General features: G+C 55.1%; 2 protein-coding genes across 2 annotated transcripts; both read left to right on the forward strand.

Moving 5' to 3' along the window:
* The first annotated feature begins 123 nt into the window (after positions 1 to 123).
* QBC33DRAFT_544741 (exoribonuclease 2) lies at positions 124 to 4,167 on the forward strand. Its single transcript, XM_060428483.1, has 3 exons — positions 124 to 858; positions 907 to 3,064; positions 3,121 to 4,167. The coding sequence occupies exons 1-3, from the start codon at positions 549 to 551 to the stop codon at positions 3,719 to 3,721; spliced, it is 3,069 nt and encodes a 1,022-aa protein (XP_060281787.1). The 5' UTR covers positions 124 to 548; the 3' UTR covers positions 3,722 to 4,167.
* A 194-nt stretch (positions 4,168 to 4,361) lies between these two features.
* On the forward strand, positions 4,362 to 13,889 carry QBC33DRAFT_544745 (GTPase-activator protein for ras-like GTPase). The gene is made up of 15 exons (XM_060428484.1): positions 4,362 to 4,743; positions 4,834 to 6,342; positions 6,407 to 6,753; positions 6,827 to 6,941; positions 6,995 to 8,533; positions 8,605 to 8,764; positions 8,858 to 9,147; positions 9,216 to 9,503; positions 9,560 to 9,931; positions 10,010 to 10,096; positions 10,160 to 10,332; positions 10,405 to 11,081; positions 11,158 to 12,994; positions 13,063 to 13,315; positions 13,387 to 13,889. The coding sequence occupies exons 1-15, from the start codon at positions 4,690 to 4,692 to the stop codon at positions 13,399 to 13,401; spliced, it is 7,716 nt and encodes a 2,571-aa protein (XP_060281788.1). The 5' UTR covers positions 4,362 to 4,689; the 3' UTR covers positions 13,402 to 13,889.
* Positions 13,890 to 13,963: the final 74 nt, after the last annotated feature.

The raw sequence follows: 13,963 nt of genomic DNA on the forward strand, positions 1-13,963 counted from the left end.
GCAAGGCTGAGAGGCACTTGACTCTCCAGCCAATCAAATTGCGGAACTCTAAATTAGTGTACATAAGTACTTTTAGACAAGCGGGGCTGATCAGATCCTTTAAGGCTGCCAGCCTCTTTTCCTCCAAGCTTGCCTTCACATTTGCGCAACGACAACAATAATAATCCGAAGTACCGACACATTGTCTTTTGTTTGGGATTTCCATATTCCGTTTTGCCAAATGGCTGCAATTGACTTGGCGACATCGCATGATAACAAACCATAATCTTGGTAATCTGAGGGCAAGGAAAGAAACTGACTCCCAGTTCCCGACATAGCCTTTTTAAGGCACACCCTCCACGAGCCATTCACAAGAAATAACTGCGACGCCACCATTCGCAGCTCAGCTTGACAAAACCCGACGCATTCCCCTCCGCCTCCATGTGCACAGCAGCCGAGGCTCACTCCCAACCACATTTGCATCTCGATCCTTAGCCTTTGGCGCTCAGCCAAGGCTAGCCTCCAGATCATATTTGCGATATCCGCGGTAGCAGAGCAGGAACTCCAAGATGGGAATCCCCGCTGCTTTCCGGTGGTTGTCCACCAAATACCCCAAGATCATCTCCCCCGTCGTGGAGGATCAGCCTATGGTGATGGATGACGGAACCGTCATCCCGGTTGATACCACCCGTACCAATCCAAATGGAGAGGAGTTCGACAACCTTTACTTAGACATGAATGGCATCGTGCACCCTTGCTCCCATCCAGAGGATAGGCCTGCTCCGAAGGATGAGGAGGAGATGATGGTGGAGATTTTCAAGTACACTGAACGTGTTGTCAACATGGTGCGACCCCGCAAGTTGCTCATGATTGCCGTTGGTAAGTTGTTCTCCAGCCACCGACACAACCAGCACTGACATGCCCAAGATGGTGTTGCTCCGCGTGCGAAGATGAACCAGCAGCGATCGAGGCGCTTCCGAGCTGCCCAAGAAGCCAAGGAGAAAGAAGACGATAAAATCCAGCTTCTGCAACTGCTCAAGCAGCAGAATGGTGGAGTTTTGAAGCAGGAATCGATCGAGACTGTTACCAAGAAGGCTTTCGACTCGAATTCCATCACTCCGGGAACACCGTTCATGGATATCCTAGCTTCGAGTCTCAGATACTGGTGTGCCTACAAACTCAATACGGATCCTGCGTGGGCCAAGATGAAAGTCATTATTTCCGACGCCACGGTTCCTGGGGAGGGCGAGCATAAGATTATGGAGTTTGTCCGCTCGCAACGCTCTTCCCCTGAACATGACCCAAATACTCGCCACGTCATATATGGCCTGGATGCTGACCTGATCATGCTGGGGCTGGCTACTCACGAGCCACATTTCCGTGTCCTCCGTGAAGACGTCTTTGCCCAGGAAGGGAAAGTGAGGATGTGCAAACTCTGTGGCCAGAAGGGTCACGATGAAAGGGCTTGCAAGGGCGAGGCAAAGGAGAAAGACGGAGAGTTCGATGAGAAAGATAAGGCACACCCTCTCAAGCCTTTTATCTGGCTTCACGTCTCTGTCCTTCGCGAATATCTGGCCGTTGAACTGGACGTCCCCGGCCTTCCCTTCCGTTTCGACCTTGAGAGAGCTATTGATGACTGGGTCTTTATGTGCTTCTTTGTCGGTAATGATTTCCTGCCACATCTACCCTCCCTGGAAATTCGCGAGAACGGGATCGACACTCTGATGGCCATCTGGAAAGACAATCTGCCCCACATGGGGGGCTATGTCACCAAGGATGGCCATGTCGACCTTGAGAGGGCCCAGTATATCATGAATGGCCTCGCGAAGCAGGAAGACGCCATCTTCAAGCGGAGGAAGGAGACGGAAGACAGAAGAGAAGCCGGTTTCAAGCGGCGGAAGCTTCAGCAGCAAAACAACTCGCGAGGAGGCTACGGGGGCAATGGTAGAGGTCAATATCGGAATCCTGAGAGCAACGGTCCACCAGCAGGACTTGCTCTGCACCCTATTTCCAGTTTCCCGAGCGACCTGCCGAAGGCCATCACGCACGACATGGTGGTAAACCGTGGATCCGTACAGCAAGCCAACGTGGCCAACAAGAGCGCAGCCAGTGTCCTCAAAAGCCAGATACAGGGCCTGATGGCCGAGGCCAGCAAGCCTGCCGCGGCGAGTGAGGATCCAAACTCAAGCCCCCAAACTCCAGCGTCGGCATTAGGGAAGCGCAAAGCTTCCTTGCTAGAGGCGGAGGGTGATGCGAGCACTCCCGGGACAAGCACTCCAGAGCCCAACACGTCCAACACGCCCAACACGCCCTCCGCCGGCACCGAGGAGGCGCCGGTTGATAGTGTGAGACTCTGGGAAGAAGGCTACGCCGACCGATACTACCAGCAAAAATTCCACGTCGATCCCAAGGACATTGAGTTTCGTCACAAAGTTGCTCGTGCCTACGTTGAAGGCTTGGCCTGGGTCCTCAGGTATTACTTCCAGGGCTGCCCTTCGTGGGAATGGTACTACCCGTACCACTATGCGCCGTTCGCCGCCGACTTTGTTGATCTGGGGAAGATGACGATAAACTTCGAAAAGGGAAGGATATCGCGGCCATTCGAGCAGCTTATGAGCGTGTTGCCGGCCGCCTCCCGGCATTCGCTCCCCGAGGTCTTCCACGAGCTGATGACCGAGGAAGATAGCGAGATCATTGACTTCTATCCGGAAGACTTCGAGGTCGATCTCAACGGGAAGAAAATGGCGTGGCAAGGAGTTGCGCTCTTGCCTTTCATTGACATGCCTCGCTTGTTGGCGGCGGTGGAGGGGAAGTATCCGCTTCTAAGTCCCGAGGACCAGGCTCGCAACGCGATGGGCAAAGATGTGCTCCTATTGTCAGACGCACACCCGCTCCTCTATGACGAGATCACGTCCAACTTCTACTCCAAAAAACAAGGCGGCACCAGTTTCAAATTAAACCCGAGGGCAAGCGATGGCCTGGCGGGGAAGGTCGAGAAGGTAGAGGGGTACTTGCCCCACGGCTCACTCGTATATCCCCTTCAGCGCAATGCGATGCCGGATGTCGAGTATGACCGGTCTCTGAGGTTCGTGTCTCCGGCTTCCCAAGTGTTTTTCAAAAGTACTGACGATTCCATCACAGCGTGCACTACGAGTTCCCGAGTACCTCCCACGTACACAAATCGATGCTGTTGCGCGGGCTGAAGCTCCCACCTCCGGTCCTGGACAGGACCGACATTGAGGTTGTCAAGGGCAAGGCACAGCGGGGAGGGCGAAGCTACGGCGGGGCGCCTCTGGGCCGAAGCAACTACCACAACGGTGGGCGGCAGCAGCCAATCAACTACGGGCCGGGAAGCTACGGGCCGGGAAGCCACGGCCCACGCCATGGGCGTCCAGACCGCGGATCCTACGGCCCGCCGTCCAATGGGTATAATAATCCTCAAGCCTCGTACGGTGGGCCGCCTCCGAACTGGCAACCCCCGGCTCCTGGGCTTCCTGGTTTCGGGACGGGTGTTCCGCCGCCCCCACCACCGGCTCATGTTTACGGAGGCGACCGGTACGGCAACACTCAAGGCCAGGGCTACGGGCAAGGTTACGGTAGTCAGTACGGGGCGCCACCACCCCCTCCGCGAGGGAATTACCCGCCCAGAGGGCAACAGTATCACCCGCCTCCAGGCCAGGACAGACGGGACTACCGGTCGCATGGGGGCGATAGGGGTCGAGATAACCGAGGATATAGATAAGTCTGGGGGGCTGGCTATCGACGCCGTGTACGTTCCCGGGCTCTGTTGGTTTTTTGTTTCCTGTATTTGATGCAGAATGTGCATTGCGTTGGTACAAACCCTGGGGACAGGTTTGAACACAGGTTTGAACAGGGAAGAGGTGGTGGCATACCCCCTTTGTATGTATTGTACATTATATAGTGTACACTATATAACGGGAAAGAGAGATACCTCGTCGTCAAGGGATTTGTGGGACTTTTACCCTGACACAGTTGCAAGAGTGGCCCTTTTTGTACTGGTGCATTGCATGACGGAGGAGCGTGTGTCAGGGGTGTCGGGTCAGCTAGCTCTCGAGCTGTCCTCCTTTCCTTTCCGTTGCTTTCGTTGGCTTTTTCCCTCTCACCTCGTTTTCTTTTTTTCCTTTTCCTTTATTTGCCTGTGAAGAAAATAGTAGCAATAGAATTGAGATGCAATGAATGATCCTTGCTTGATCTTGTGTGAATTTACTGGGTTGGAAACCTATCTGGAACCCATCTCCTCAGGTTATTATTACCCAGAGCAGAACGGTAAACTATGCAGTTGTAGTGTCGCATTTTGCATTTGCTGGCCACATTACCTATCACCGGCCACACAAACTTGCCCTCCCTCCCCACTCCCCACACTTCCCTTTTGCCCAAATGCACCTTCGCTCCCCCTCGACCACAATGCGCAGTAAGTCGCAGCCTCGACTCAGAAGTGCCATGGCCCAATTCTATGCTCCATGATCGTCGCTGTTCCCTCAACTTGTATATCCCGACGAGGTTGCCCCTGCAAGACGACCCACCTTCGCTTCCCCGCTGCAATTGCTTCCCCGCGCTCCCGCCCGAACCCACGCATCGACAGCGGTTTGATAAGCCGCCCGAGTCAGCAAGCGCGTCGTCGCCCCTCCGCTGGCCGCCTATCCCGATCATGAGAGCTTGCTAGCCAGATCTGGCTCTCGGCATACCACAATGAATGGCGATGCTGGCCTGGTGGGCGTGCTGGTGGAGAGGCTTACAACCAGGGTACGTACCGAGTCGTGCTCCTCCCTCCATATCAGGCACAGCCACCTCGGCCTTCGTTACTGACCGTTTGCGCTCCTCTTCCCCGTCCAGCTCCCCCATCGAACTGGAACACAGGCCCAAGACCTGTACCAGGACGAGATCGTGGTCATTACTCGCACCACCCTCGTGAAAATCAGCGCCGCATCCGTCGCCATCGTGCTCGACTCCCTCCTGTCCTTTCTCGAGGACATCGGCCGTCCCTACACCGCTGCCATCTCGCACCCGCCGCATGTGCTGCTCTCCGAACTCTACATACTGGAGCTCATCGCCGATTGCTGCTCTAGCCATTGGCAGCTTGGTGGCGCCAATGCCTCCCATGACAGCGGCGAGGACGAACCACTGGCCACTTTGCAAGGAGGCAAACGGCCGCCTCCTAAAGCACTAGACCAACTCTTGGTCGGCCGAGTCTTCGACGTGCTAAAGGTGCTTTTCGATCCCATACCCGAAGGGTACGTTCTGCCGGCGAAGACAATCTTGGACGAGTCCTCCTCGAAGAACATTTCGATTCAGCCTCCCGACGAGCCCGGCGGCACGCCGCCCCTGTCTGCCCAGTCGGACGAGCCGCTTGAGAGCACTCGGCTCCTCCAGTCCCACGCCACGGTCATCGAGGCCCGCGTGAAGTTGATCGTTGAATATGTGACCGCTTCTAGCTGGCCTTCCGCCTTCGATTACTTCCGAAATGTCATACACAACGTTCGCGCGGCAATACCGGCTCAGGGCGCACCCATCCCCAACGCTGCCGCCGCCGAAGACGAGCGATCTGCCTTGGTTATCCTACGTTTGGTCTCGTTCTTTTGGGTTGATAGTCAGAAGTTGAGCCTCGTCATACAGGAGTTCTGCTCGAGATTCCTACACTTTCGCAAGTCGTTTCAGAACGCTGTGGCCATCGTTTGCCCGCTGCTCATTACCAGGTGGCTGGACAGGTATCCCGACGAGTTTGTACAGCTACACATGATGCAGAAAAGGCGTGACGTGGGGCCGGACACGCTCTTTGACATGACCCAGACCATTGTGGACAATGGTAGGAGACGTGCCCTGCTGTACCCTCTCCAGACCACTCTTCTCCTCCTGCTGCCCGACGTCTTCGAGGTGGCCAGCAATCTTCGGGAGGCCAAGAGCGGCAGTATGGCCAAGAAGGTCGCCTTCCTCGAAAGCTTGAGGAAGGCGCTGAGGAATAGAAATGAGCAGGCCGCGTATTGCCTTGTCTCCATTCTGCGCGCCGCCCGCCACTTCGATCCCGAGAACGACTCGGCCCTTGTGAGCTATGCCATGGACGTCCAGGACGAGGTTCGTGATGCAGTCTTTCGTCGCCCTACTCCCGGTATCGATGGCGGCCTGTTCGAGCAAGACGCCATGACAGCCGCCTTCGTTAGCCTGGCTCACTTGAACTTCGAAGACTGCGTGTCTTCTCTGGCACAGAGCTGCCTCGCGCCATCTGCGCCCCTTGGCTTCAAGATATCCGTCATCCAGGCCTGCTCCCATTTTGCCAGGCTGAGCGATCGCCAGAAATACCAAGAATTGTTTACAGCAACCTCCGCCTTTATCCAGGGGCAGCTGAAGGTAAGAAAGAACCTGCCGCAGGTTGCCGACGGCCGTGTACGTACTAATTCGGGGGTTTCACAAGAACACGTCCTCGTTGCTGATCGACACATTCGTGGGGGACCAAACCCGCCGCAAGGGTCACGAGAGCCACTCCTCGGTTACCATGATATCCAACATCCTAAACTTTCTGGATGCGTCTCCGATGACTCTCTTCGAAGGGCCTCCCATCGAACCCGGCGAACGTGACCGTTTCTTCCAAGAGAACTTTGAGTCGATTATTTCCTGTGTTCTTGCACCCAACGAATCTGCCAGGCGGCTCGCAACGACTGTAGCCAAGCGCCTGTTGACTAATGAGCTGATTCTGTCGTCGCTGAGGGCTTCTAATGCGTTTGATTCGCAGGAACTGAAATCCCAGTTCTGGCGCCTTAGGTATGTCTGTCTCCCGTGGCTCTCTAACCCACTAGCCCTCTTTGCCGCCAAGCTGTGTCGCTGACAGATGTAGCTCCCTTGTTCTGTCTTCAATGTGTGATCGCCTTGGGCATACTGGAAGCGACAGCGGACTCAAGGCAATCCATGGCTACCTCGAATCCCGGCTCCTGCTTCTGAAGTCCATCTCGGTAAGCCGGCTCCAAAATCTTCTCTGGCGTTCCTGTGCTGACAGGTATACCAGGAGCTTTCCGAGTTATCGGAGGAAATAGTCGAGCGAACAGCAGCGTCCACAAAACTCGAGACCCTTTTCCTCGTCTCACTTTGTTCTGCCGACATAGCAAAGTGCCAACTTGTGACGTCTTGCATCAGCATCTTCCTAGAGGAATGTCGGATCGTTGATGCCCCCTCCGAGTCGACAAGACCGTCATCGACTCTGTTGCGAAACGAGGACGTATTTAGCGAAATCGCGTCCCGCGCCTTTAGATTTACGGGCCTGGTTGCATTCCAGAAGAGGAACCGCGGATTGCTCAGGCGTCTGCAATACCCGAGCGGCGGAATACTCGATGCGTGGGAGATGGGTTTTGACAAGTGGCTTCACCTCTCCAAGGACGTCTCAACGTCATCGGCAGATGCTGTTTCGGAGAGAACTGTGGCCGAATGGCGCAACTACTCGGGCTTTCTTGCTTCGCTCGGCGGCATCTGCACCGCCGATCAGGCTGCCACCCACGAGGAGCCGACCATCAGCGGTCTGCGGTGGATTGACAGACTCTCGTCGGAAAATCACGAGGAGCCCCTGCTCGCCAGATACTTGAGGTTGAGCATACAGCTGCTAGCATGCAGTAATGTCAGGGTTCGCGAAGCGATGAGAGACGTCTTGTCAACCGAGGTCTCGCCCACGCTATATCAGCCGCTCTTCAGGGCCTTGGAGGCCGAGCTGGACGTCCTGTTCACCGGTGCGCTCGAGGCCTCTGCCAAGGGCCAGGATAGCGAGATCATCTTTGCAGAGCAGTCGGCGTCCTTACTCAAGGGCCTGGTCGAAAGGCTCGACACTCCGTCGGATCTGGGCGCCGCATCTTCGGTCCACCTCGGTGCGCTAACGCTCAACTTTGCCAAGTTCCTCGACGGCGTCCCAGACACGGCCAGCAGCCTCCGCGTCAAGATCAAGATCTGCCAGCTCTGCGAAGCCGTCACGAAGAGGAAGGAACACCTCAACCTTCGGGACGATGTTCGTATCCGGAATCAGCTCCTCGAGTATATATTCAGTTGGATTGCGCGGCCCAAGTCTCCAAAGACTGATACTGGTGCTTTCAACGGAGGCGGCCGACAGGACGAGACCTCGAGGGTTCAAAAGGATCTTGACAAGGCCTGCCTCAGGTCTTTAGCAGAATTGACATTTCGCCTGCCGCTGCAGCCCGGCGATGGCCAAAGTGATGCAGGTACCAGTGAGCTAAAATCGCAGATGTTCCACCAGTATTTCAACCGCTTCCTTTCGTTACTCAATCTCGAAGCCCTCGAGCTCAGCCGGACCGAGCACTTGGGAGGAGCCGCATCGAGGGATGAGTCGGCTTCGATATCCGACCTCGCCATCACCATTTTGTCCAACTTGTTAAGCGCCAACATTGATGTCGGCCTCAAGCATTCACTAAGCATAGGATACCATGAGAACCTGGAGATCAGGACTGCCTTTGTCAAGGTCCTGTATAACATCCTGGTGCAGGGCACCGAGTTCAATAACCTGTCCGACGCCGCGGTACACGAAAAATACGATGACCTATTGGATGTGAGCCATATATATCCCCGGCAGAATGCCATTCCCAATTTGCTAGGGTTGGGAGGCTGACCACATTGTAGATCCTAACGTCGGACACGAATCTGGCAGCTGCAATGGCCGCAGTCTGTCCGGGCCACGAAGTCGACGAGCTGACCATCTCGCTACTGAACATATTCGAAGCGAGATCACTCAGCTTTGTCCTTCTCGAGGCGCTGATCAAGCAGGAAGTCGAGGACACCGGTTCGTCTTCCTCCTCAATCCCAACCCCAAACCCCTACTCCCCATGCTTGCCGAGCATCCGTATCGCTGACCGGGCAAATTGTCTTTTTTAAGAGAACGAGTCGGAATTGCTCCGACGAACGTGTGTGGCGACTAAGATGCTCTCCGTCTATGCCAAGTGGAAAGGGGCCGGCTATCTCAGGGCCACTCTGATGAAGGTCGTTGAGAGGCTAATGCTCACGTCCAAGGATCTGAATCTCGAGCTTGACCCGACGAGGATCAGTACCGAGGAGGAGCTGCAGAAGAATGCAATCCAATTGCAGATTGTCGCCAAGGTCTTCATAGACGACATCTGCGCTTCATCCGCGAATATTCCGTCTTCCTTCCGCAAGATCTGCAGCATCGTAAGTCCTTCAAGCGCATCTGCATCACTGGCGGGTTCAATTGCCCCGTTCTAACGGCAGTAATCCAGATCTCCGAAGCAGTAATGCCGCGGTTCCCAGAGGCGAAGTACACTGCCGTCGGAGCATTTATATTCCTGCGCTTCTTTTGCCCGGCCATTGTTGCTCCCGAGGTCGAGGGGCTTGTCGCCACGTTGCCATCAAAGGAGATGCGCCGGGGCCTGCTCCTCATCGCCAAGGTCATTCAGAACTTGGCCAACAATGTCTTGTTTGGAGCCAAGGAGCCTTACATGTTCCCACTCAATGAGTTCCTGGCCCAGCATATCTACCGCGTCACCACATTTCTGCGGGAGATCTCGGTGAGGCTTAATGTTTTGTTTTCCCCTGAGACCATGCTCGGTGCTTACAAGCGTAGGTTCCCCCGGAAGCGATCGATGCGCCTGTTGAAGGTGAGTCGTTCGATTTCGGCTCATGCGTGGCGCTTCATCGGTTTCTCTACGATCACTGGGACCACGTACGCCAAAGATTGATCTCCCAGGAAAGGAAAGACTATGTAAGGTCTCCAGCCGAGTCAACCCGTGGTCGATCCCCGGTACTCGAGCCCCTGAGGCATTTAATCACCAATCTAGGTCCGCCGCCGCTAGCCGTGACATGGAACAGGCCCCAGATATCAGCCAATCCCCCTCCAGTCTATTCCAGGTTTCAGGACTTTATGCTCCGCAACGCTTTCCGGAGCACCGAGTCGTTCCTTACGGCCCGTGCCGTGTACGACGGCGGCGAAAGCAAGGTATGCATGGCATCATGCCGGTTTCAACGGGAATTGCCGTGCTTCTTCCCCGCCTTGCTGACCACCGGATACCTATAGGATGGGCTCTCCGTCATTTGTATTATCCTGCGCAATGTCGACGCCGAATCGATTGATTATGATACCCTAGTCTACTGCTACCTGAAGGTTGGTCAGCGATTCCTTCATTAATTCTTCTCGCCCCGCGCTTAACCGATCTCTCACCCTTAGATTGCGAGCCGTCTGTGGCACCGGCCCTTTGCGCTGCTCATCGACGCCACATGCTACAATGGACAGAACGAGCCTCAGGATGAGCTTTTCCAGAAGCTCGAGCTGCTTACACCAAGCGAACTCTCGCGACAGCTGTCTCGTATCTACATATATAATATGAACAGCGCTTGCAGGTAAGGCCCGGCCCCCTCGTGTCTCACCCAGGTCGTTTGTCTTACGAGCGCTAAACGTCGGTTACCGTTCAGGAAATGCTTCCGTCGCATGCTGCGCACGTCGACGAGGAACGATGCCAGTGTCTTCAACCCCAAGAACGTGGAGTATCACCTTGTTGGCAGCTTGCAGGACTTGCAGGCACATTTCCATCTGAGCCAGCTGCATCTTCCCAAGGAAACGATCAGCGTCGTCACTGATACGCGCCATGTGTTCCAAAACATAACTCGGCTATCAAAAACCAAGGGGAAAATCGAGGTGGTGATCAAGGTCGGCAGCCAATTCGTCCAGGTTACAACAACCAAGAAACAAGAAGTTTATCCTGGCTTCCGACTCAGCACTACCGTCAACGACATATTCCGCCTGGGTGACGTCGAAGAGGCACCAACCTCGATACAGACCGAGGATGACTCCGCCTTCGGCCTCCGGGCGGATAATGGGAAGATCGTCATGTACTTCACCAGCCCAAGGAAGACGGACGTTCTCCATGCCATTCGCGCTGTCAAGGCTAAGCACGGCAAGGACACCCGAGCGTTGAAGTCGCTTGAAAGGCTCATCCGACCGCAAGATGTGCCCGGAACGCTCCTGAACCTGGCCCTGACCAACCTCGCAAGCCCCGACCCGGTACTGAGACTATCGTCCTACAATCTTCTGGGGGCCCTGTGCAAGGCCTTCAAGTTCGCGGCCGCTTCCAAATTAATGTGCACCAAGGGTAAGTTGCAGCCCCTCAGAGCGAGGCTCTCGACGATTTCTTTTGCTTCCATGTCCCGAGTACTCACTGCAAGCAGATATATCCGTCCCCCTCGATCCGTCGCAATTCATCGTCAAGATCAGCCAGAAGCTCGCCCAGACGGAGCCGCAGCTGACGTCGGATTTCCTAAACGAGTTTTTCGTTGGCTGGGACAGCTTCTCGGACGAGCAAAAGCCTCTCAGTTTAGCTTACATGGCGCCCTGGATACCCGGACTGCGAACCTGCCTTCTCCCAATGGAGCTCGAGAGTGATAAAGGCCGGGAGAAGATTGCGGCCGTCTTTCGCCGGCTCATTGACGTTAGCCTCTCCGATGCGACTTTGAGCTTCACGCTAGAGCAATCAGTCTGGCCCATGATCCATCAGGATGAGGTGCTCTTGGACATCTTCTTGGAAGAGGTCCTCAAGGTGGCCCTCAGCATCGGCTTCAACGAGGAGCACACGGAGACCCTGGCGTCCATTGTCTCTGCCATGGGTACCATGTCGCTCCGCGGAAAAATCATATCACGCCTGCGGAAAGCGCTGAACCGTTCGTCCCTTCGTCCAACCAAGTACCTCCCCGAGAACTCAGTTTGGTCGGAGATCTGCGTACTGCTTCAGTTCTGTCTCGCCCTGTCTTTCGACAGCGGGGTACAATCCCAGCTGTACCTACCCGAGGTATTCCATGTCGTTACCATGTTGGCGAACACTGGTACTTCCGACGTCCGGCTAACGGTTCATCGCCTGCTGGTCAACTCGATACACTCTGCCTGCACGTCCTTCAACCTGGACGAACCCAGGCTGAACAAACTCAGAGCAACGCTGGAGTCCCTATCCGAGCACAGGAGTGACATGTTCTCTGCGCCCGCGGCCTTTGCAAGGGATGCCGCTTCCATGTCGACCAGCCAGGAATCCGGACCAATGCTGGCCGCGACTGAGAACCTCGCCGCCCTTCTCTTCGAGACATGCTCGGTTGCTGCCCCATCTATCGACGTGGCAAATGCGTGGCGTTCCAGGTGGATGAGCCTGGTTGCCAGCACTGCCTTCCAGAACAACCCGGCAATCCAGCCAAGAGCCTTCACGGTGATGGGCTGTCTAGCACGGGAAGAGGTCGATGATGATTTGCTCTATCAGGTGCTCGTGGCACTTCGCAACAGCGTGGGCCGGTTCGGGGATGACAGCAACAGCGAGATGCTTGTCGCCATCGTCACGTCTCTATCGAAGATGATGGCCAAGCTCCCCTCGGCATCTCGCTATGGCGTACAGTTGTTCTGGCTAGCCATGTCCTTGCTACGCTTAGTGCCACCAAATCTCTTCAACTGCACTGCCATGTTCCTGGAGTCTGTCTTGACGAACATCAGCACGTCCGGGGACATGAGAGGAGACAAGATGGCGCCGTACCTCCTCCAGGGTCGGGTCCAGCTTGACGATGCTTCGCTCCTACTTGACGATGCCTACGGGATTCATTTCAACAGCGAAAACTTCCACTTTGCTGCATGTGCGTGCCTGGTCAGGGGGCTCACCGATACAATCACCCGTGCTACAGCGCTGAGGGTCCTATCAACCTTCCTTGAGATGACGACCTGGACGTCGAATAATGACCCAAATTCCAGGGAGCTCTCATCGTCGCCATACATGGCACTCATTCTCGCTCGGACTGTGAGCGCTTTTGAGCTCAAAGATTGCTTATGGCAGGCGGGTATAAACCCAGACGTACTCCCCGACGCCTCACAGCCGCGTCTCGCCCAAGACCTGCCGGCCATGAAAGACAAGGATCTACTCCTCAATACTGCGATTGAATTGGTAGATTTCCAGTACCTCGAGGACGCTGTGCAGACTAGGAGTCTGCAGTGGCTGGAAGAGCTGGCGACCGTGCGGCCGGCAGTGGTCATGCACTTGTAAGAAATTCTAACCCCCTTACTCAGGTTGGCATGTTACATGCAAGCTGACCATTTTGCCCCCCCAGATGCGGCCCCATCATCTCGATTCTGGATGATATCCTCCTCCATTGCCAGAACTCGGCGACATTGGAGTCGGCACACGCGCTTCTCCAGGCCTTGACCTCGAGTCCGAAATTCGCCCCGGCGCTAGAATCCACAGGCATGCTGAACGAGATCCTGGAGGATATGGGCTTTGGGGGCCTCTGGCGGTCTTGTTCACTCAATTTCGCCCAGGAGCAGGATAAGCAGTGCTTTGTCCTGACAGAGAAGCTCATCGAGGTTGGTATTGCTGCTGCTTGCAGCTCCTACTTTTCTCGCTCCAGGGGCCAGGCTAACAAACCCGCGTTTAGCTCATCATCATCTAGGACATATTACGAGATGGACAGCTGTCAGCCCAGCAGCGTCCGCTAACGGACACGAATGATTTTGTACATAAGCCGTCAAGCACAGAAAAGAAAAGAAAGAAACAAAGAAAGAAAAGACCTGGGAACAACGATGATATCAACCAAAGAGGAATTGCTCTTTCCATGGCTATTTATGATACGAATATATATACCCAGAAATATCGAGGTGCCGAGTGAAAAGAGAAGCTAGAAACGGCTGGTCCAGTTTCAGCAAGCAAGGGCGGAGGAGGTCCATGGCCGATAGGCAGGGAAGGTGGCTCACATAGAGAAGTATGGAGTAGCGCTACACAATACCCTAGTGACCGAGGGAACGGGCTGGCCCATGACCCCGGCCGAAATACAACTTCCTTTCTCATCAGACTACAGCAGATCACCATATAATACCATGTATAACACATAGAACCAATCAATTATATGGAGCAGCTGCAGAAGCTTCACCTTGGCGAGGCACTGAAAATTTTTCAACCCCCCCTCAGATGTTGCAGAAAGGGTGTTTTGTTGGTGTTGATGGGATCTTGCCTGG

The sequence above is a fragment of the Phialemonium atrogriseum genome (genome assembly GCF_030411735.1).
Source record: "Phialemonium atrogriseum strain 8032-3 unplaced genomic scaffold QBC33scaffold_19, whole genome shotgun sequence".
NCBI lineage: Eukaryota > Fungi > Ascomycota > Sordariomycetes > Cephalothecales > Cephalothecaceae > Phialemonium > Phialemonium atrogriseum.

What these genes read in the sequence shown, in the direction of transcription:
- QBC33DRAFT_544745 (XM_060428484.1), top strand. Translation starts at nt 4,690, where the DNA reads ATGAATGGCGATGCTGGCCTGGTGGGCGTGCTGGTGGAGAGGCTTACA. An exon ending in GCAGGAAGTCGAGGACACCG is followed by an intron (nt 8,765 to 8,857) that starts GTTCGTCTTCCT and finishes GTCTTTTTTAAG; the next exon opens with AGAACGAGTCGGAATTGCTC. An exon ending in AATATGAACAGCGCTTGCAG is followed by an intron (nt 10,333 to 10,404) that starts GTAAGGCCCGGC and finishes GTTACCGTTCAG; the next exon opens with GAAATGCTTCCGTCGCATGC.
- QBC33DRAFT_544741 (XM_060428483.1), top strand. Translation starts at nt 549, where the DNA reads ATGGGAATCCCCGCTGCTTTCCGGTGGTTGTCCACCAAATACCCCAAG. An exon ending in GTTGCTCATGATTGCCGTTG is followed by an intron (nt 859 to 906) that starts GTAAGTTGTTCT and finishes GACATGCCCAAG; the next exon opens with ATGGTGTTGCTCCGCGTGCG. An exon ending in GAGTATGACCGGTCTCTGAG is followed by an intron (nt 3,065 to 3,120) that starts GTTCGTGTCTCC and finishes ATTCCATCACAG; the next exon opens with CGTGCACTACGAGTTCCCGA.